This window comes from Ambystoma mexicanum, chromosome 9, assembly GCF_040938575.1.
Source record: "Ambystoma mexicanum isolate Mex_15411 chromosome 9, UKY_AmexF1_1, whole genome shotgun sequence".
In the NCBI taxonomy this organism is placed as follows: Eukaryota; Metazoa; Chordata; class Amphibia; order Caudata; family Ambystomatidae; genus Ambystoma; species Ambystoma mexicanum.
The window spans coordinates 80157955-80179818 of record NC_090931.1 but is presented as its reverse complement, the minus strand read 5'-3'; the positions used below and the strand labels follow the sequence as shown (position 1 = coordinate 80179818).

Genomic DNA, 21864 nt, shown 5'->3' with positions numbered 1-21864 from the left:
GCAACGTCATGACTTAGGCGTGCCGAGGAAACTGTTGTACTCGGTGCAAGGGTAAAACTGAAAGACCATATACTGAGGCAGGTACGACTTCAACGGACTAGGTGAAGGCAACAGAAGTCTTCCCTTATCTGATCTGAACGGAGAGCAACCCAGGGTCACACTGTAAAACTGATTCAAGTGGAGACACCACAGTGGACCAAGACGTATATAAGTAGAAAGCAGTGTTGAAAGAAATAACCAGGTACAGGACAGGATAGGATATCAGAAGCTAGAACGGGCAGGTTGCAAGGCAAGGAGCTCAGAGGAACAGGGCAGAAGGCAGCAGAGTGCGGCAAAGCCATCAGGCGGGAGCCCAGAGGAACAGGGCGGAAGGCAAGCAGAGTGCGGCAGAGCCGTCAGGTGAGAGCCCAGAGGAGCAGGGCAGAAGGTACAGGTGGGAGCCCAGAGGAGCAGGGCAGAAGGCTGCAGCAGACCGGAGAGGGAGCTGCAAGCATCAACAGCAACGGGAATCAAAAGGCCAAAAGAGGATTTCCAGGAAAGGTGAAAAACTGGTAACGGGAGCACCAGCACGAACTCCCAGTGGAAGCAGTTGACGGACAACTGCTTCTGTTCAAAGTGAGCTTATAAAGGCCCTCCCAGCCAGCAGGGTGGAGCTGATTGCAGACGCTGGCAGCTGTGTTCAATTAAGCCCAGCCCTGCGCTTCAGTAGCCTGCAGCAGTAGCAACAGTGGTTTCTAATCAAGTGCTCTTCAGCTCTATGCAGCAGCTTGAAACAGGTGAATGCAATCGGCACTCTGCAGATGGAACTTGTTGCAATGTATTTAGTATGCCTCCTCCAGCCCTCTGCCTTTTGGGCAGCATACTTGTCCCAGAATGCATCTGCTGGTTTAACCCAAAAGCCGTAATGGAACATGCAATTAGATTAGTCCAAAACTGCAGTGGTAAAACAAGGAAATAAAGGCAGAGGCGCATGTAGCGGTGCTGGGTGGCAGGCGAGTAAGATCTCGTGACACTGTTACCCTCTGGGTAGGGCCAGCGCTGATTATAAAATAAATGTAGTGTTAGCGGAAGCTAGGGAAGGCGACCTGGTCAGTAGGCAGGGAGGCGCCCGCATATAGGCTTACAGGTAGAACCTTAGCTGCCAGTGAAGGGCCATTGAGAGCACAACAAAGACCGAAGCAGATAGGTGTGTTTAACAACTTCTAGGTTATCTGGGAGAGCACACATGGCTTTTGGAGGAGTCTAACCTGGTCCCCTGGTCCAGGAGACCCCGCTAAAACCAGAGTTGGGTGAGCATGTGCCGCCTTTCTGAAACTGCACCAGAGTAAGTGCAAAGGGGCATTTGCTGCAGGAGGGGGTGGATTCTTATTCTACAACCTTCTGTCTTGGGTGAATGATTTTGTGGGTGGGATGCTGTCTGAAGGGAGATGATGCACTCCAAGTATTGGGAAGTGAGAAAACATGAATTGGTGTGGAGGGGAACATTTGAGGTCACGGGGCAGAGGTGCCCCCCTTGGAAATTACTGGGTTACCCTGTTATAGGCCAAGAATGATGGTATTGTGAAGGCATCAAGGAAATTAAAATCTTGTGCCCGAGTCCATGCCCCTTCCAGGGAAACGGATGGATGCACTTGGGTAACTGCATGATGGGTAGGCGGCACAGCAAACGCCAGGCCTGCAAAATAATACAATTGATGACAGAGGAATGCAGAAGCATGACCCTGGTCTGTACCAGAAGATGTGGAGGTAGTATGAGCAGGCACAGCATGTGAAGGAGGTAGTGGGAGCAGGCGCTCCATGTGAAGGAGGTAGTGGGAGGGGGGGTGGGGGGGGAGCAGGCATTGCATATGAAGGAGGTAGGGGGGTGATCAGGCTTGCATGTGAAGGAGATAGGTGGGGCAGGCATTGCAAGTGAAGGAAGTAGGGGAATCCGGCATTGCATGTGAAGGAGGTGGGGGAATCCGGCATTGCATGTGAAGGAGGTAGGGGGAGCAGCACTCCATGTGAAGGAGGTAGGTGGGGCAGCACTCCATGTGAAGGAGGTAGGTGGAGCAGCACGCCATGTGAAGGGGTAGGTGGGGCAGGCATTGCAAGTGAAGGACTGGGGGGGAGCAGGCATTGCATGTGAAGGAGGTAGGGGGATCAAGCATTGCATGTGAAGGAGGTAGGGGGATCAAGCATTGCATGTGAATGAGGTAGGGGGAGCAGCACTCCATGTGAAAAAGTTTGGGTGAACTGGAAGTGCTTTAAAAAAAGGTAGGAAAATGAAGGCCTTTTCAAGGTAATGCAGAAACACCAGCCTAGTGAGATGAAGGGAGTGCCATCCCTTTTCACAAAGATGCAGGAAGCTCAGGCCTGCCTTTCAGGTGGTAGATTAATTGGAACAACGGAAACTGATAGGTGGTGGTGCGATGCAGAAAGGAGAATTTCATACAAAGGATAGGGTTAAGGATGATTTTAAATTATTTGTGAGGTGGTCTTGAAGGGCTAAGGTGACCTAGTCCACGGCCTCTCTCCCTACGGTATTTTAGAATGCCCTGCTTCAGACTATGTTTAGGTAACTTCTCCCTCAGTGGTTTTTGGGAGTCTGAACTGGAGTTCATTCTGAAAAGTGTTGGTGTTCACTTTTTCCTTGTTTCGTTGTGCACAAGTCTTCTTTTAGAGGAGTGGGTTACTTGATTGTTAACTCTCCCAATGTAACTGTTTGGGGTTATTCTTAATTCTGGATGTTCACTCTCTCCTCCCCCTCAGAGATATGGGGAAGTTAGACTTCCCTCCTCGGTCTTTTCTTGATTGGCCTTTCAATCCCCCCTGGACTGGAGTCTTCAGATCTGCCATTCCACAGATGCTGGGGTTTGGTCTGGACTCTCCCTCATGCTTGTCTCGATCTTCTGTCTTGAGACTGGCTCTTCATCTTCTCTCTGCCGCCATGGACCTACACTTGCTGGCTCCACCTCATCCCTTCTCTTATGGAGCTGGCTTCTCCCATCTTGACCTGCGGTTAACATCTGGGTGATATTTCATGGGCTCTGGCTTAAGCCACTGCCCTATGCTTGGTGCTGCATAATTCTCCCAGTCGGGTTTGGGGCTGTGACGCTTTCCTTTTAAAAAAAAAAAAAAGTTTGTGTGCATTTCACATGTACTACTTTACACCAACCCCACCTTCGAACACCCTTTAACCCAACTCCCCTCCCCTCCCGACCCGACCCATTTTGCAGACATTTCAGTACCCATGTGAGATATATACCACTGGGTATACACAAGTGATTGTTACCAACTCAAGTAATGCCCAATATGTGCAGTTTCTGAGGGCAATACATAACATGATGGTCCTTATGTAAAAAAGCAAGCACCTCTATCCATTCTTTAGAGAATGCGGAATGTTCCCCTGTAGAGAATGTCATCAATTCCATTGCTAGAAAGTTCCAAACTTTGGCGAACCATTCAGTGATGTGAGGGGGCTCTTTCGCTTTGCATTTCTGTGCATTCACTAGCAGTTCGGCCAGTTGCAACATTACATATGCCTTCTGTGTTATCTTTGATTGCCGCCTAAAGTCCTCCACTAACATTACTAGAAGGCACGAGCATTGAGATCTTGACTTTTGAGAAGGAAATATTTCACTCATATATTTACTGCTTCCCAGTACTGTCAGCACTGGGCAACTCCACCACACATGTTCCCAATGCTCCACCCTTCCATAAACGAGCCTGGGTATAATGCCATTGCAGCATTAGTTTGTACCAAAACTCTCTGATCTCGATTGATCGAGTGAGTATGGGAATTGCCTTCCACACATTTTCCCAATCTGTCTTATTTGTTCTTTTTGTGGGTAGAGTGCACCAGCTGCCAACATGTCTCTAGGGTGTGTTCCTGGTTCCATCCTCCTGGGTCCTGTTCTATGAACCCTATCCAGGAGAATGTTAGTGTGGTCATTTTCCGTTATCAGGTCTGCAAATATACGAGTGATTGTTTCTTTCAATTCTGTGTCCGTCACTGATTCTGGAAGATTCTTTACTCTTATATTAGAACGCTGTGAGCGATTCTGAAGATCTTCGTATTGCAATTCCAGGTTGTCATTTTAGACAGTTCTTCCAGGGCGCTATCTGATTGTTTGCTCCTTTCCGTCAGTTCCTGAATAGCTCGCTCATTAACCCTTTCTGCCAGAGTCAATATTTCTGCAAGCAACCCTCTGATTTCTGAGGTGAAAGTAGAAAATTGCAACTGGAAGGAAGAGGCAAATTTGTCTTGAAATTCCTGGAAGCTTTTGATTAACTCATCCTTGGATGTCACCATGTCAGATACCATGAGTTGTATTTCTGGAAAAACTTGCGGTTTTGATTTAGTCAGGGAACGTAACAGACTTTTGCTTTTTGCCCTTAGCGAGTCCAAGGATTTGAGTTTTCTTCTGAGAGTATGTATGTCCCAGTTGAATGGGCTTCTTCCTGCTACCAGACATAAGTCCCTAATTATTGGCTGTATGCCGTTTACTTTCTTTGGAAGCTAGCCACCTTTTATTTAGCTCTGTATTTAACTGGTCCAAATGATCAGATGTTAATAACTTGTCTGTGATGCTCCTGGAGCCTGAAGTGTACTGCAAAATAACTTTTACTCCATTATTTCACTGAATGTCGCTTTCCTCTTGGGTAGCTTCTCTGACACCATTAATTTCCCACTTGGAGAGGCATACTGTGCCCCTGCTTACCCTTGTCTGGCTGGTGAATGGAAGCGCACTAACAGTTCTGCTATTTATGACAAAGAATAGGAATCCTGTTCCAAGGAAGGATATAGTTCACCTTGTGAACCCAATTCCATATAGCTTGTTCCAAATAGCTTAGTTGCGGTTGCAGGTATTCTCCTTTCCCGGTCGTGCTGTCAGTATTCTGTCTGGGCCCCTGCTTTGGTGGCTTACCCCGTAGATAAAGTGATATACCTCAGGCCTGCCACAGCCCTAGATAACAGTTTGGTGGCAGGGCGGGTTGTATTTAAGGTTCTATGTGATTTCATCGACAGACTTTTCATTGTGGGGTTTTTTGCTGCAGATTTTTTTATCGCCCCAAACCCCCCATCCGTTTAATTATTGTAATATTCCCCTAGACACACACCAAATGTATTTAATTTTTAAAAAATCAGTTTAAAAAAAAAAAAAAAGGCGCGGCAAAAAACCCTGCAATGAAAAGCCTGTCGATGAAATGACGGTATACCGTATTTAATGTCTTCCTCCGGAGGCCATCTGCATGCCTGGTAAGTTAGGACGGGGTCCTTGTGCTCTGCGCTCCTGGTGTATTGCATTCACTGCCATCAGGCGCTAATAATGGAATGAGGGGTTTCTTCAGACCTTCTCCATTGTTTTTTTTTTAATGTAAATTTTTATTGCCATTTTTAAACAACTTGACAAAGCAAACCCTTATCCCCCACCACTCCCTCCCAAACAACCCCTGCCCCCCCGAGGTCATGGTGCATCCCTCTGAAGTTCTGTCCTTTGAGCCATTTCCTTGCTCATCCTCCGCAGCTCCTTCCTGCACGCTGCAGAGCACTCTGCAAGCTCTGCCATTAGGTTCTACCGGGTCCCCTTTCTGTCCTTCCATCTATCCCCTGTTCCCCCCCCCCCCCGAGCCTGTCCCTGGCCCCTTTTACACCAAGCCCAGAAGCTTCATGCTACGCGGGCACCAGGCCGCCCTGGAATCTCTTCTAAGGAGTTGAAGTACCAAGTCCCAATTCAAAAGAAACTTCTGGTGTTCTCCCCATAGCGAGTACGTCAATTTTTCCAGCGCCGCCAGGGTCCATACCTTTCCTACCCAGTCGTGCTCTGCAGGTGCTTCTTTCGCCTTCCACCTTAGTGCTACTACCAGGGCCCCTGCCATCACCAGTGTCAGATATACCTTCTTTTGGGCCCGCGTATGCAGCCCATCTAGCGTACCATCCAGCCCCAAAATAAACAGCCCTGTATCAGTGCTTCCTGCAATGTCTGCGCCCAACATGTCATGAAGCGCTTCACGAACCTTGTCCCAGAATGGGGCGACCTTCAGGCATTGCCACCAGACATGTCCCCAGGAGCCCTCCTCGCCACATCCCCTCCAACACAGGGCGGTCTTGGACCGATACATTTTATTTATCCTACAAAGGGTGAGGTAAATCATCTTCGCCCAAATTTCTTGAATTTGTAGGGAGTTTGTCAACTTGGGAATGTTCCTCCACAGGGATTACCATTGCTCTAGCGCAGTTGAGTACCCTGTTTCTTTTTCTCAGTTGGACATGAAACTCCACACGCCCGCCCCTTCCCCCTCCTTGAGCAGTTTATACAGGACCCCCACTAGGTGTCTGTCCCCCGCGTTAGTCGTAACATATTTCTCGAACTGGGTAAATTCCCTGGTGGCCGCCCCCCTTTATAGATGGATGTAGGGCCCAATGTCTTAGTTGCATAAATCGGAAGCGCTTCTCTTACCCCACCCCAAAGAGGCTCTTGCAAGTGGGGAAATCTCTTATCTGCCCCCCCCATCATAGAGGTCCCTTAGGTACCTACAGCCCCCCCCCCCTCTTGCTAAGCGTTGAAACCGGAGTCAACTCCCAGCCCAGGGGTGAACTGAGGATTAGCAAAGATGGGTGTGAGAGGTGAAGGAAAGGTGGTTATCCCTGATCTGCACACTGCTTCCTCCCATGACCTACCCACCAGCGCCTCTATTGCGCTGCAGTACATCCCCCTGGGCCTGTCCTCCCGGGGAAGCCACAAAACCCCCTCCAGCCAAGCAACTACCACTGCCCTATACATTCCCCTCCACACCTTCCACCTGTCGTCCTTCACCCAGTCTTGTAATACCCGCATCTGAGCTGCCCGGTAGTAATTTACCATGTCCGGTTCCCCCATGGCTCCTCTGTCTGGGCAATTGCATCAGCTTCCGGGATACTCTAGGTTTTTTGTCCTCCCAGATGTAGTTGTGAGTGAGCTTGCTTAACTTCCTAAAGAAGGGAGTCGGAACCCTGACTGGTAGCGCCATAAACAGATAAAATAATTTGGAAGGATAACCATCTTCAGGGCATTAATCCTGACTGATCAGATTCCACCAAGGATGGGAGGAGGATTTCTAGCCTGGCCTCCAGAATTTTAGTAAAGATCTTCACATCCAGATTGATCAGTGCAATTGGTCTGTAAGCCCTGCATGTTGTAGGATCTTCCCCTGCTTGGGGAGTAGAACAACTTTTGCCTCCTCCATAGATTTGGTTATCCCCCTCCCTCCCCAAAATTCATTTATATAGGGCTACCATACGCGGGGCCAATATGTCCCTAAATGTTTTATTGAAGTCCGCTGTGAACCAGTCAGGTCCAGGGGCTTTATTAAGAGGGAGAGCCACGATGGCCTTGTAAACCTCCTCTATAGTTAACACTTTCTCAAGCTCCTCCCTGTCTGCTTCCTTTATCCCAGTCAGGTGGCACCCTTCCAAATACTTCCCCTGGTCCCCTTCCGCTGGACTATCCGACTTATACACCTCCCCATAATATCTTGCAAACTCCTTTTTGATCTCTTGGAGCCCTGTAACCTCTCTTCCCGCTACAGTCTTAATTCTCAATATCGTTCTATCCTTTTCCTCGCTCCTCTGCTTTCTTGCCAGTAGCCTATCTGCCCTGTTGGCCTTCACATAGAACTTCTGCTTAAGATGCATCAGTGCGCTCTCTGCCTTGGCTGAAATTATCATTCCTAATTGGCCCTTGATCACCCTGTACTTCTTCCTAGTCTCTGCGGAGGGTCTAATGGCTAGCTCCTGCAGAACTGCCTTCAAGTTAGCATCCAAATCCTCTTCTAGCTTCCTAACCTCCTTGTCCCTCCGAGCCTTGATCCCAATAATCGTCCCCCTACTGGTGGCTTTAAAAGCATCCCAAATTATACCTGGGTCCATGCCCTCCGTATCATTCCTGTGAAAGTATTGGCCAATTTCCTCGCACAGCTCCCTTTGCAACACCTAATCTTTAAATATGTGGGACGGATATTTCCATTTTCACAGCCCCGCCGCCTGCGATGGGGATGAGAGCGCTATCGCAATCGGAGCGTGGTCTGAAATCGTGATCGCGCCTACTTCAATCTCCCTAAGCCTACCTACCAGGGAACGTGACAACCAGACATAATCAATCCTGGACACCGACCTATGCACTTGGGAATAAAAAGTATACCCGCTGTCTTCACCCCGCTTTTCCCGCCATGCGTCTACCAATGACAGGTTCTCTATTTTGCTCTGCAGCTCTTTAGATGGTTTAGTCTGGGCTTGAAGAATTCTCGCACTCCTATCTCTCGCCGGGTCCCAAGCTAAAATAATGTCCCCCGTAAGTATTATGTTACCCTTAGCAGCCCTCTCCAATTTACACAACATTGCTTGTATGAAGTGGTGCTGTCCTGCGTTTGGAGCATAGAGGTTTGCCACTGATAAAACATCCCTTCCTCTCTGAAGATTCAGAACTAGGAATCTGCCCCTGGTGTCCCGGGAAGAACCCGTGACAGACGGGTCTAGACCATTTTTCAGGGATATGAGGACCCCACCCTTTTCCCCCTGGCCGTTTGATTGGTGAATGCGGCTAAACCCTTTCAAGCTCGACCTCTGCCTAGCTTTCTCTTGTATGCGAGTTTCTTCAAGGTTTATGATGTCAGGGTATTCTTTTGCCAGCATTAGCTCTACTTTTTTCCTCTATCGGCGAATTCAATCCCCTAATATGTGATAATAATTTCAGCGCTCTACCCATTTACGGTGGAAGCCGAAGTGTCCTTCCTGACAGAACCATGACCGTACCCTGCTTCCCTCACACCAGACCTGTACCCTCCAACCCCCTCACCAGGTATGTACTGCCGGCCTCTAGCCCCTCCCGAACCTCCTCCTCGGGGCAGACCAATCCCCTACCCCAGTGACCCCATTGGCAGGTCAACCCTGACCCTTTGGTGATCCAAACCGAACCTCCCCATCCCTCGCCCCAGCCACTGCTGCCTCTTTAGTCACCCCTCCCTGGGTACCCCAAAACCATCCCTTTGGCCCAAATTTCAACTGGGTGTTAAGCCCCGGATCTCCCCCTCCCGGGCCGGAGCACAGCGGCTGGGGGACACGCCCACCGGGCCCCTTCTTCTCCTCGCTTTCCTTCTTGGTGCCTGCGCCGACCACTCCCACTTCCTTTTTCTGGGAATGGCTTTCCCCCTGTCCGGCGACTCACTTGAGGAATGATCCACCTCTATCCCGAGGATGGCGGCACCCTCCTCCACTGATGTGACCCTTCTCTGCCTACTGTCCAGCTCAAACACCAAACCAAACGGAAGGTCCATTTGTACCTAATATTCCTTCTGTAACTCCTGCGTTATCGGGCGCATCTGCCTCCTCTTGTTAAGAGTAATTGCCGAAAGGTCTTGGTACAGCTGAATGGAGGATCCGTTAAAGCTAAGGGCATCTGCCCCCCTCGCGGCCCTTATGATCTTCTTCTTTTGCGTATACTCATGTAGCGCCACAAGCATGTTTCGTGGCCGAGCACCGGGTTCATCCCTTCTGGGCCCCACTCTATAGCCCTGTCCACCCAGACCTCTTCGAGGTTTGTGAGATCCGTCAGGGGGGCAAATAATAACTTCACCGTCTGTTGGAGGTCTGCATCCTTGACTGTCTCTGGCAAAGATTTCACCCTAATGTTGGCCCTTCTCAATCTATTCTCAAGATCCTTGGTCTGAAGGTCCAGGTTGTGGGTGGCTTTGGCAAGGCTCTCCACCCATTCTTGCACTTTGTGAGCGTCCTCCGCTAACTCTTGGAGGGCCCTTTCGTTAGTGTCCACTCTTGTACCCAGACTGGTCAGATCACCCTTAACCTCCCGGATCGCCCCTGTGAGGTTCTCCTTCATCTTATCAAGTTGTGATTGCATTACATTGGCCATTCTGTCGCCAAAGGTCTGGAAACACTCCTCTAGCAGCTTCTTTGTGACCCTTTTATCCTCTTGGTCATCTCCCAGGCCAGTCTCGTCCTCAATCCTGTCTCCCTCTTTCCCTCCTTCAAGCAGTGCTCCCTCTTCCTTTCTCCACAGTTTCTGAAGCATCCCCTCCAGGGATTTCGTATCCCCTTTTGCCAGGGTCCCTGGAGCCTTTCCTCTATTTATGGACATATTAGTCACTGCTGGTCCCTCCTGGCGCCGCTGTGCTCCCCCGCCTGGGTCCAGCTCCTCCTCCTTCCATGACTGATTGCTTCCTCAGAGCCCCAGATGCTGGGGTTAGGTAGCCTGTCGTCCCCCTCACCGCCGTTCACAGTCCTCCTGGTGCCGGACACAGGGCTTGCTCTAATCCTCCCTGGGCTCCGCGAGGAACTCCGGACCACCCCCCCCAGTCCACAGGGTCGAGTGCACCCCCAGTAGTGTATTGCTCAGCACGTCTGGGTGCTCCGTGTCTTCCTGTTTTCCAAGTTCACCCCCGTAGTGGCCTCGCGCCCCTTGGAGCCGGCCCAAGGGCTCCTCCTGTTATCCCCCAAGCGGGTTTGGGCCCCCTGATATTCAAAATGGCCAGAGATCTGCACACAGCCCTTAGGGTGGTTGGCCTGTTCCTGCCTCTCTCCACCCGAGCCCACCACTGTCCCAATTTTAGGTGAGGGGGAGCAAAAGGGCAGGCACTTGCCACAGTTGCCTTGCAGCGTTTTTCTTCTTTTTGTTTTAAATCCGGTCGTGACCCCCCCCAGACTCTCACGCTCACCTGCTACCTTGATTGCCTCTTCCCTGTTTTCCAGTGTGGGCAGTCTCCTCCACACGGCTCGCCGTGCTGCAGATTGCTACAGGCCAGCTCTTCGGACCGTCCGCTTCCCTCTCCCTGAAGCTCCCCAAACAAGGCTTGAGGCGGTCCCTCTGATGAGGCTTGAGGCGGTCCCTCCGACGGGCCCCTCCAACGTTGCCGCTCCGGGTCTTCACCCGGCGCTACACCTTTCTCCGCGGGAGGCACCCCCCACCCCCTCTTGCTGCAAAGACCCGGAGTGCAGCTTCTCTCTTCTCCCAGGGGGCACCTGAGCTCTCACCGGCGGCTGTGACTTTGCTCTTCGCCGCTCAAGCCGGGGCCTGATCCCAGGGGGGGGGAAGCCAGATCACCTCCCGGAGCTCCGAGTCTCCTCCAGCTCCACCTTACTCCCGCAGCCGTGCCTTCCCGCCCGGAGCAGTGCGGGCGTCGCTCCTCTGACGCACACCACAGGCCGCGTTACCCTGCGATGTGTGGCCGCCTTCTCAGCTGCGGCGTCACCCTCCAACGTGGACAGAGGCAACGCCATCCCCACTCCACACCGGCACCTAGCGTTGCGGCACCGAGGCCCAGCAGGTAGAAGCACCCGGGGAGGGGGGATCTGCTGTATTTATTCCACCTTTCTTGCTGGGGACTCCGGGAGCGCTGGTAGCACAGTCGTCTCCATGGTGGCCATCTTGGATCGCCCTCCTCCATTGTTTTAAGTCGAGGAGGGCTTCCTAACCGATTGCATCTCGACTTGGCTGCTGTGTATGGTCAGTGATCACCTAAACGTCTTTGCTATACGGTGGCCATCTTGGAATGTGAGACTCTTTCTTAACACTAACCTCCTCTGTGTTGGACACGAGCAAGCGCTTCCCACCACTCACTCTGCTTCACGAAGTACTCTTCATTGGGTGTCTCTTCTGCATGTGGTGCAGCAGTCTGTAGCCTCTCTTGAACCTGTCCCTTCACCAGCCTATTCCTAAAAGTGGTTAGCCTCTTTCATCCTTCTGTAGTGCCACTGGACTCAACGGGTAGGCTAGTGGGTGAGGAAAATAGTCTTTGATGGGTGCTGTTTAATGGGTAACAAGAAAAGTACAATAGATAAATCCCAAAGTATTTCTTGAGAGGGTTAGAACAGAGCAGGCTTCTGTTTAAAGGGCCTTGGGAGGGGTATTCTACAATGTTAAAATGCTTTGTGTACTCCTGTTCTGTGACCCTGTTGTATTCTTTGCTTATCCACCACACTTAGGTTTTGGAATTGAAAATCGAGAAATGTTCACAAGTGATGGGGAGGAGCTAACACTAAAGCGGATTACAGAGGCTTACGTGAGTCGACTCCGTGTTTTCCTGATCAGTTTGTATTTTGATACTGAGTTTTTGTTTCATTAATGGCGTTTGTTAATCTAGCACTTTTCCACCCTAACTTGTAATTCCCTGTAAAGGCACTGCAGTATTGGTCAACGTCCAATTTCAGTTTTGGAGTTTTAGGTTCTGTATGACAAATGGTGACGTTTTTTTTTTATTTTCGAGTAAGTGTGTAGTTCTGGAGTGTCAGAACATGCCATGAAAGGGGCTTTGATGACCTGAATAGTTGAAAGCCCTAAATCTGTGTTTCATCATAGGATTTAAAGAATGCGTCAGGATTGCTAAACACAACCACGGTTGAGCACACAGTATAGTTGTTCATTACGTGGGCAGTCTTTTCAGAGTAGTTTTGGCATATTATGTCCTTCTCCTGCTCTCAACACCAGGTCATCCTTTTTTCCACTGCTGCATGCTATCCTCTTTCAGTGCTGTTTGTTTAGACTCGGTCATTCGCTCTATTAGTTGGTCAGTCAGCCCCGTATATATATCTTCTTAAGACTTTGCTTGCTGCTATTTCCACTTCTGTTGGTACATTTGCGATTTGTGTAGACCTTCCGTTTCCATCCAAAAAGCCAGAGAAGTCCTTTTTTAGAATCGCTTCTTTATTCTTTACAGGTTCAGATGCCAAAAAGTTTGGAGCGCCAGCCTGTGGAGTGTGCCATAGTGATCAACGCTGCAGGTGCATGGTCTGCGAAGGTGGCAGAGATGGCCCACATTGGGACTGGGCCAGAAAACTCCATGGCTGCCGTGAAACTGCCAGTGGAACCTAGGAAAAGGTGAACAGATGTGGTTTGTTTTTGAATGTAGTGAAAATGTCACTTTTGGCAAAATATATTGGCATTGTTAAACCACAAGGGCTAGGTACTGTGTAACTTCTGCTTGGAGCCTAGTAGAGCCTGGTTAGCTTGACACCAACTGCTATGTTTGGCTCCACAGGTCCACCGGTGCCACGTGACATTAACTCTGTTTAAAGGAGCATTAGCTTACATGTAATGGGCACTAGCTTGTGTGCAGTGGACATAACGTTGTTGTATCTAATGTGGAAGTTCATTTGTGTCACTATGTACTTGCGCCTACCTCTGAGTGATACCCGATACTCCAGAGTTGTTTTTAGCTCCTCCTTATTCAATCTGCATTTTGACAAATTGGGGAGGCATTAGAGTTTTTGCTGCCCTGGGGGAACAAAGTACGTCATATGCCTTACTGCAAAACCTCTGCTTGTGGCAAAAAATTAACCAAACCTTTGAGTTGCTTCTTCTTTTCATTAACATTAATTGAGGTAGTTGTGCCACTGTTTACATCAAAACCTTTATAAACTAATTTGGGCAAATGCAACCAGCTGTTTGTTCAAATCAATAACCACTGGTGACCATAAAAACACACTGTCTATACTCTCACACTCTGGGAAGGCCTGGCAAGGTAGGTAAATGGATAAGGGGTGGGAAATGGCAGAGAGAGGGTTGAAGGAGTTGAAGCACACTGGCGTAGATGTTTCTGCCAACAGTAAAGGTTTATTTGCGATTTAACTTTAAATGGGTCTATGCGATAATGTCGCCAGGTAGGCAACTTTTTTCCCTGCACCCATAAAAGCCTTCGCTCATATATTCTAGGAAGGCTATAATTTACTATTATATACTCCAGTCGTAGAATAGTTGTGGAAAGTGTGTGATTTTCTTAGGAGTGCACATTTGGGGAAATGTCACCCCCTGGCGACCATTTCCCAGGTGACTTTACCACTGAGTAACCTTTAATGTACATGCATATCCAGCACCTTGAACTCCACAACCTCCACCCTAGTATTTACATTTTGCAACCTGGAGCAGTTCACCATAGGAACAAACAAGTAGCACCCAGGAAAGAAAAGAGAAGAGTAAAAGAAGAGTCCGAATCACTGTGATATCAAGGGGAAAGGTTGCCAGTCTTACCCGCTTATCTGGTCTGTGTCGATCTTTGGTGAAAAGGCTTTGGCTGTGTCTGTTTCTACAAACATTCCTACTGGATTATTTTGCATTTAACCAAACCGAGGCTTCAGGTCCAGTTGTTATGCTATCCCATTTGTACCACACATGCAAGCCTCCCCCACACCTCCCTACCCCCCATGGGCATCTTGGCTCTAGGACTCAGACAAACCCACTGTGAGAAACCTGAAGGTACTCTCACATCTACTCCCCAGGGATCCTCTGCTCAGGTGGCATGGGAAGGGCCTTAGCTCGTGGATCCTGACCCTGGGGGTGGACTAGCAAGGGAGGATCACCTGGCTGGTGGGTCCTTGGGAATTGGGGAGAGAGTGCCAGCAGGTAAGACATGGTATCCTCACCACCACCCTTTTCTGACATTGATATAATGTACCCTTCATCGGCTTTTGTAGGATATTGTCATTCTTATCCTACTTCTCCCCCTAAAGTGAAGGCCAGTACTGGGAAGATCATCATCCCAAGAGTAATGCAGGTTGGTATGAAGAGTGCCATTATAGTACTGGGACGAAGAAGGGGGAGTTTGAGAGTTACAGATCTGAAGGTGAGGCACATCCCAATAATTGGTCTGATTGTGGTTAGGCAAACTGGCAGAATTGTGCACTCCTGAAACCACTTCAAAAGGCACAGGTGTATAGAAGGATGGGCCCAGGTTTGAAGAAGAGAAGTGAAGCAGGTGTGAGTGCAGCAGCAGGAAGGCCAGTGCAGCCTGTGGAAAACCAGAGAACAAGATGCTGAGACGCTAGAGGAAGACCCTGTGCGGTGATGTGTCGATGCGTTGCGAGGGAGCACTGCCTCCAGGAAGCTGGAGGACAAGAGCAAGAAGGGAGCTGTGCAGTTGAGTGGTCCCTTTTCCATGGCCAAATAAGTGTTTGTTCCCCTGAATGGAGGAGTTGAAATAAACTATTAAGACACTGGCAGTGGTGTAAACGTGAAGCTAAGGGGATCCAGAGAAGTGTAATTAAAATGCTGAATGAGCATATTTATGTTAAACCAGCCAACCCACATTAAAGCAACTGAGAGATAGGCTTATATTTTACAAGTAATTGTGAACTTTTGAGCATAAAAGAATTTGGCAATTTTTTGGGGCAAGGACTACTGGTTGTGTGACCTGTAATGGGTGGGCCGTGTGGCTCATAAGCTGTGCCTAGACCAGGGAGGTTCCAGTCCAGCTCATCCAGAAGGAGGCTAAAGCTTTGGCAAGGGGGGAACCCCTGAGCCCTTTGACATTTGTGTTATGAACCAAGGCAGGAAGCTTAGGGAAGAGCCATGTGCTCCCTTGGAACGAAGTTCATTGTGCACCTAGCTTGGGGGAAGAGCCCAGAGTTCTTTTGGAACTGTATTCATTGTGCATCTGAACTTGAAGCTTAGGCACGAGCCCTGAGCTCCTTCAGAACTTTGTTTATTGTGCATCAGAACGTGAAGCTTGGTGAGGGGGAGCCAGAGCCTCTTGATTGTCCCTTTTAAACCGTGTTCTGAACTTGGAAAAGGAAGCTAGAGATTGCTTCAGTCTTTTACTTTAAAACACTATTTTGGGTTGGAATATCCCTACACTACATTAAGGTGTTGAATCTGAGGGCAGGCATAGGTTGTGACACACACCCACTTTTAATTCTGGACCTTTAGACGCTGACATTCCCTAGTTTCTTTAGGTAGGGCAATGCCCTCCATAGTTATAGCCCATCTTACAAACTGCACCAATCTGGGGAGCAATCGACAGTGAAGAGGATAAACGTAAACCCAGATGTTTTACCACAGTCACCAGAATGGGAAAATTGCTTAGAGACAATTCCCAGAAAGGAGTCCAAAGTATAGAATCGGGAGAAGCGCCCACCACCAGAACCTCTGTTTTGTCCCTGTGAAGTTTAAGCCAGTTGTCCTTCACAGCGGCCAGGCACTCGCAGAAGCGCAACAACACCTCAGTCTGATCCAGATCTAAATGTTCCAAGATCTGGGTGTCATTGGCATAGGAATAGCACTGGAAACCACAGTGACCAGTGTTGCCATCAATTTTTCAAAATGTATTAATCACCACCTCCTTCAGCAGCTCCTTTCTGGCTGTAGGATCTCACCAACTAGCATTACACTTCCTCAAGGCAGGACCTGAGGCTCATTGATGGGCCTTCTGACAAGGAAAGCTCCACTAGTCCAGAAATTATTCCATGTGTTTGCAAAGAGTAAAAACCTCCACCGTCCTAGGACTCTGCTGTTCGATACTCAGCTGCCTCAAAAGTACATATGGATTGCATCATTTTATCTCCAGCATCTTTGCATCTAGTTGTCTTACCCAGCATGCTCTGTGCCCATGATATGCCCCTCCCGAGGCTCAAGTCTAGATGTCATCAGTTAGGTAGTTCTCCATTTTTGGTCCACTGTTTTTTGGTGACTTGATGGCTCAAAAAACCTCCAGAGATCCTTCTGATGAGTCCCGTTCCTCAGATGAATCTTTCTTTAGGCATGTGAGACCAAAAAGTCTTCCTTCGCCTTCTTCCCTATCGTTTCCATCTCGTCATAGCCACTGGTGACACCAGTGTAAGGCTCCAAGACCATGTACGTGCCTGGCATCCAGGAGAACCTAGGTCCAGGAGCCTTGTACTGCGGCCCATGAGATAAATGCTGTGCAAGACCACTATCTGGGTACCATCACAGTGGAAGTGTGCTGCTGTGGTACCTGTGCAGTGCAGGCAGGAGCTCCACTGTAACCATCTCTATCCAGAGTCTCTCCCAGTGGCCCTAGCAAGCTTGCTTTTTAGGCTTCTCATTCTGGACATGGATGACCCTCGCACTGCTCCCTCTGCAGGTTCATGGTGTAACAAGATCAAGTATGGAGCCTTGGCAGGGTTCAATAGAGCTGTGTAGCTCATGCATGGAGCCCAAACGAACCTTGCTAGCTTGACACCAAATGCTATGATTGGCTCCAGAGGCCAACTGGTGCCATGTGATATTATTATTTTTTGTTTATTAGATTTTGCATAATAACAATTACAACACACTGAGCAACAAGCTCAACTTTAACTTCACATTCCACAACCATCATGTTTACGGTCTCCCCTCTCCTCCCTCCCCACGCCCAGCCTGCCCCGCTGACTCGATATCTGTCATAGCGATTGTGTTTACCTCCTCTCCCTCTGTTTAAAGGAGCATTAGGGCACATTTAGAATACATGTACTGGGCAGTAGGGCGCACACAATGGACACAGTCATAGCATCTAATGTGGAAGTTAATTCAGCACACACTGTTTGTTAGCTCCTTGTTCCCCACCTGTGTGTGATGCATGATATTTGGGAGCTGCTTTTAGCTCCTACTTATCCAGGCTTCATTTTGATCCTGAATTGCATTGTGTTGCACATATAGGGGCTGTAAAATCTCAGCCTGTGGCAAAAACATGAACCTTTTGAGTTGCTTCCAATGTCTATTAAGCCAGTTGTACTACTTTATTACAAGAAAACCTATGCAAACCAATATCAGCAAATCTAACCAGATGTTGATCTTCAGATCAAGAACCACCAATGACCATAAAGACACTGTCCATGCTCAAACTAGGAAGGCCTGGAAAAGGGAGGCCAGGAAAGAGTTGGAAACGGCAAAGTGGGGTTGTGGGAGGAGAGACACACTGGAGTAGATATCCCTGGCAATAATAAAGCTTAATTTCTTCTCTAACTGTTAATGTGCGTAGAGGTCCTGCACCTTGACCTTGCACCCTCCACCCTAATGTTGCTGTTTTGTACACGCACACACACACGCACACGCGCTCTCGCTCTCTCTCATATTTTCCTTGTGCGTGGAGTTAAACTAATATCCGTGTTAGGGAGAATCCTCTGTAAGGCTAATTTCCCAAACCTAGCGAGTCCCCCCCAGCAACTTTGCTGGACTTTTGGGGTTTATTTTTTTTCTCTCCTGCTAAGAGTGAGATTCTTTTTGCTCCCACTCTTAGACTTGATTTGAGGTGTTCCTTTAACTTTCCATGTGTTATATGGGCTATGGGGTCTTCTACTCCATAGGGTCTCATGTGTTTTTTTTTATGTGGGTTACACAGCACCCTCCGTGCCGTAACCCAGGGGTGTCATAGCGACCCCCCCCAACATAGACTCCATACCCTGGGACTGACTACTGTCTCCCAGGGCATGTAAAGTCACCATTGGCTTTGCTAGTCCCAAATTATGAACAGAAACCAGTACAAACCATCATATTGTGGACGTACTGGTCGGGGCAATTCAATTGCCCCGGGGTCTGTTGTTCGAGGGGGCACGTCTCCGTCCCCCCTGATCGAGTTTTGGCTGGTGGCAGTGGATGCTACTTTTTATATTCGACCGCAAATATATCTCTATGGGATTTTCCCATTGTTCGAGGTTACCAACTTTAATTATTTAATTCTTATAGCCTCGAACATACCGCCGGTTTATTTATTTAATATTAATTCGCCGGTTGGTATTTTTTGCCAGAACTTGATTCTAAAATGGCGTTTGTGTTCTCTTCTGTTACTCCAACCCAAGTCGAGCCCTTTGTTCCACTTTTTGGCGGGCTTCTCCACAGAAACCTCCAAAAATGGTGCCACTCTGTCTGGGTACCACAGGGGGTGTGGGAGGGGGTTTAAGCACCCTGGACTGAGTTACCTTGGTAACTCAAGTTGCACTCTTGTGTGATTGGCCCAAGTGGTGAGCCGGCCGGCTCACCACTTAGCATGTTTGTTTGACAGCTAGGCTGAGTGAATGGGGGTATGCTGCATAAAAGCAGGGCTTTGGGGACTGGAACTTCAGAAGTCGCCACAGGACCTAAGAATCTGAGGAGGGGGAAGCTGAGCCGGCCTGCAACGACGACACCACCGGTGGAGCCCTGCTGAACCGTCTCACCACTTTTCCCAACGACCGAGGAGATCTCCAGCCCGGAGAGTCTTCTTCCTTTGACTGGTGGGGATAACCAGTCTACCTTCTTTTCGCCTTCCTGGAGCATCTCGTGGCCGCCTTGCCTGTGCCAAGCAGCCCGGCAACCGGGATACCACGTTTTCACCACTACCGCGAACCGAAAGGGTAGTACCTTTGTACCGGAGAACTCCGCGGCTGGTTTCTTCCCTGGCAGTGCAACGACCTTCATCTTTCCTCCGCGATAAGATCTTCTCTTCCTCTGGACGACGCTGCGACTTGCACCCGCTGCCAGGAACAACTGCCCCCGCTGGAGGATCCTCTCCATTTAAGATACCGTGTTCCGCCTGGCTTCCCTTGCAACCGATTGAACGGGGTGTATTAAATCCTCTCTCGAACCTGGGTTAGCCTGGGACACCTTAGCTAACTTTTCTGAACTGAACTAAACCTTTTTCGAACTACCTCTACAAAATTGGAAGATTCTGTGTAACTATCTGATCTTGGGCCCCTTCCGCCTGGCTCCCTTGAAAGTGGGCCTGGCACCTAAACTTCCTCGCTCACCAGTAGACTGTGCCTTCCTAACTTGCTGTGGTTCTTTAAAAAGTGTTTAGTGTGTATGCTTCCATAATTCTGCTTTTGCCTCCCTTTTTATTTAACTTGTTGGAGTGCCATCGAACGTTAAGCGCTCACCTCTGTCTGGAAATAAGTGGTGTTAACTAAGACTTGTCCAACAAGTAATCAGGGATGTACATATGATAATAGTGATTGTATTTTGAACTTATGTTACCAATTTAGTGCTAGTGTGTTTTATAAGTGTCTGTTAAATAAATAATTATATACTTTTACACCCAAGCTCTGGTCAGTGTTTGCTTGTGCTACTGTATTTCTGTACCTATTTTGTATGCTCTGTATACTGCCTAACTCTTCTTGAGGGAAGTCTGACTGCTCAGCCACAGCTACCAAGTGAATCTGTGTGGTACAGACTGCTACCAAGTGGGTTTACTGCCAAACACCTGTAGTCTTAAATCTTTTGCAGTGGTCCCTAAGGGAACTGCACAGGTTTCTGCCTAACAATCGGTTTCCCTCCGTAGGCTTTTCCAGCTGCTATGATTGTAATGATGATCATTAAGACACAGTGCCTGCATTGACTGCTTTTGTAAAATCTCTTGGTCTCGCTGTGTGCTGTGACGCCGAGCTGAAAAGTGGCAAAGTAAAACGTTGGGACCTGCTTCCTACTACAGATGTGACCCCCATTCTCTCCCTTCTCATCAATTCCTCTTCTAGGTATGCCCACTTGTTATTCGAGCAGGCCACCCACCCTGGTCTCAGACCCTGTTCTCCCAGCAGGGGCTTGCTAGGGGGTGAGGCTGGGGCAGCGGGGGACTATAGTCCCTGGTCTTTTGGTTGCAGCTCCAGGTAGAAGCTCAGGCTACAACCAAAAGTCTAGCTAGCCCTGAGTCCCGAATTAGCGTAGCCCCAGATCTTTTCCCGACCTAGCAACACCCCTACTCCCTAGAGACCCTGGAGACCTGTATCACACCACCAGTGTTCAGTCTCTCAATGTAATCGATGCCAATGCCCAGGGTTGTCTCATGAATGTTGCTGGTCACGGGTATGAATGGTGGACATGGGTGACTGGGCCCGCCGCACATCTCCACCACAGCAACCTCCCCTGACTCGCTTCTCCACCTTGGATCCTCGGTGTCGGATTGATGGGACCTGTGGCCTCTGGCGCCTTCTTGGAGAAGTACACACCTCTGTGCAGCACTCTGTCACCCAATTGATCACCAGAGTCTGCCATTCCTCTCGTCAGGAGCCAAACCGACAAGTCTCTCGCTGGGACGGGGCAAAGCAGAAGTGAAATTTGCTAGTCTGTCATCTTCTTCACACCCTCAGAATATTTGTCAGGCTGCGAGAGCTAGTGTTAACATAAGTGCATGTGGTTATTGTGCCTGTGCTTCTTCAGCCGCGGGCCAATAGCATAAACTGAGTCATCCGACGTTGTACGTTGCTGCCTGCCGAGGCAGGCCACTGGTGGTTCATTGGCGTCTAATCTTTACTATTGGTAGAAGGCAATGATGGGTTAAGTGAGTATATTGAAAGCGAGTCATGAAGTGGGGCTTAACCAAAACTGGAAATCATGTGCAGAGTGGGCATAATGTGAACTAACAAATGTTTGAAGTGTATGGTTTGCTGGGTTCAAATATATTTCTGAGGCTTGTGGATCTGCTTGGATCACATGCTATGCATAGGCTGACATCTAGGGGTAGCCACAGAGTATTAAGTTTTTTGTTTTCGAAACTCGAAAATGGACGTCGACAGGGGGTGCCAGTAATACTATCCCTAGTATGACGTCCACTGTACCCATGGTCGTTCACGCGTTGAGGTGCCTCAGATTGTTTTTTTCCGCCATTGTAGTCGGAAGCATATCGCAGAGTTCCTTCTTGACTGACGCAATTACTTAGTAAAATTTAAACTTAGTTTTTCTTTCTGTTCTTCCGACAACCGTATAACGCAACGGCTTTGAGGACAAGATCATCAGTTGACCAGCAGACAACGCAGGGTGAATCGTGGAAGAAGGTACACTAATCAAACCCTGTGCATGGCTCTGTCAATCTGGTTTCAAATCGGAGACCCAGGCTACCCTTTACAACATACCCATTGAGCCCAATTCTTTATTTGGCAAAGCGGTCACAGACGCACTGAAAAGCGTGAAGGAGGAGTAGGACACACTCAAATTCCTTGGTCAAATCACTAACAAGCCCTTTGGGCAGAGCGGGAGCTCAAATACATGCAGGTTCAGAGGACAGAACTCCCAGTGGTCCTCCAATTACAGCCAAGGTGGCCAGAGTTCGTCCTGGGGTTCTCCACAAGAGCAGTCCTCACAACAGGGCTTTCAAAGGGGCCAAAGAAGGTCCAGAAATAGGGGCAGATTTCTCCTCAAGAGGACGCTCAACCCC

The 21864-nt window shown here is 49.0% G+C and overlaps 1 protein-coding gene across 2 annotated transcripts in view; it reads left to right on the top strand.

The window, feature by feature from the left end:
• Positions 1 to 21864, top strand: part of FOXRED1 (FAD dependent oxidoreductase domain containing 1) — a 220850-nt gene that overhangs the window by 133690 nt on the left and 65296 nt on the right. For both annotated transcript variants that reach the window (XM_069614203.1, XM_069614202.1), the window contains 2 exons: positions 11957 to 12033; positions 12688 to 12848. In XM_069614203.1, coding sequence (XP_069470304.1) covers positions 11957 to 12033; positions 12688 to 12848 — 238 coding nt within the window. The remainder of the gene's footprint in view (positions 1 to 11956; positions 12034 to 12687; positions 12849 to 21864) is intronic.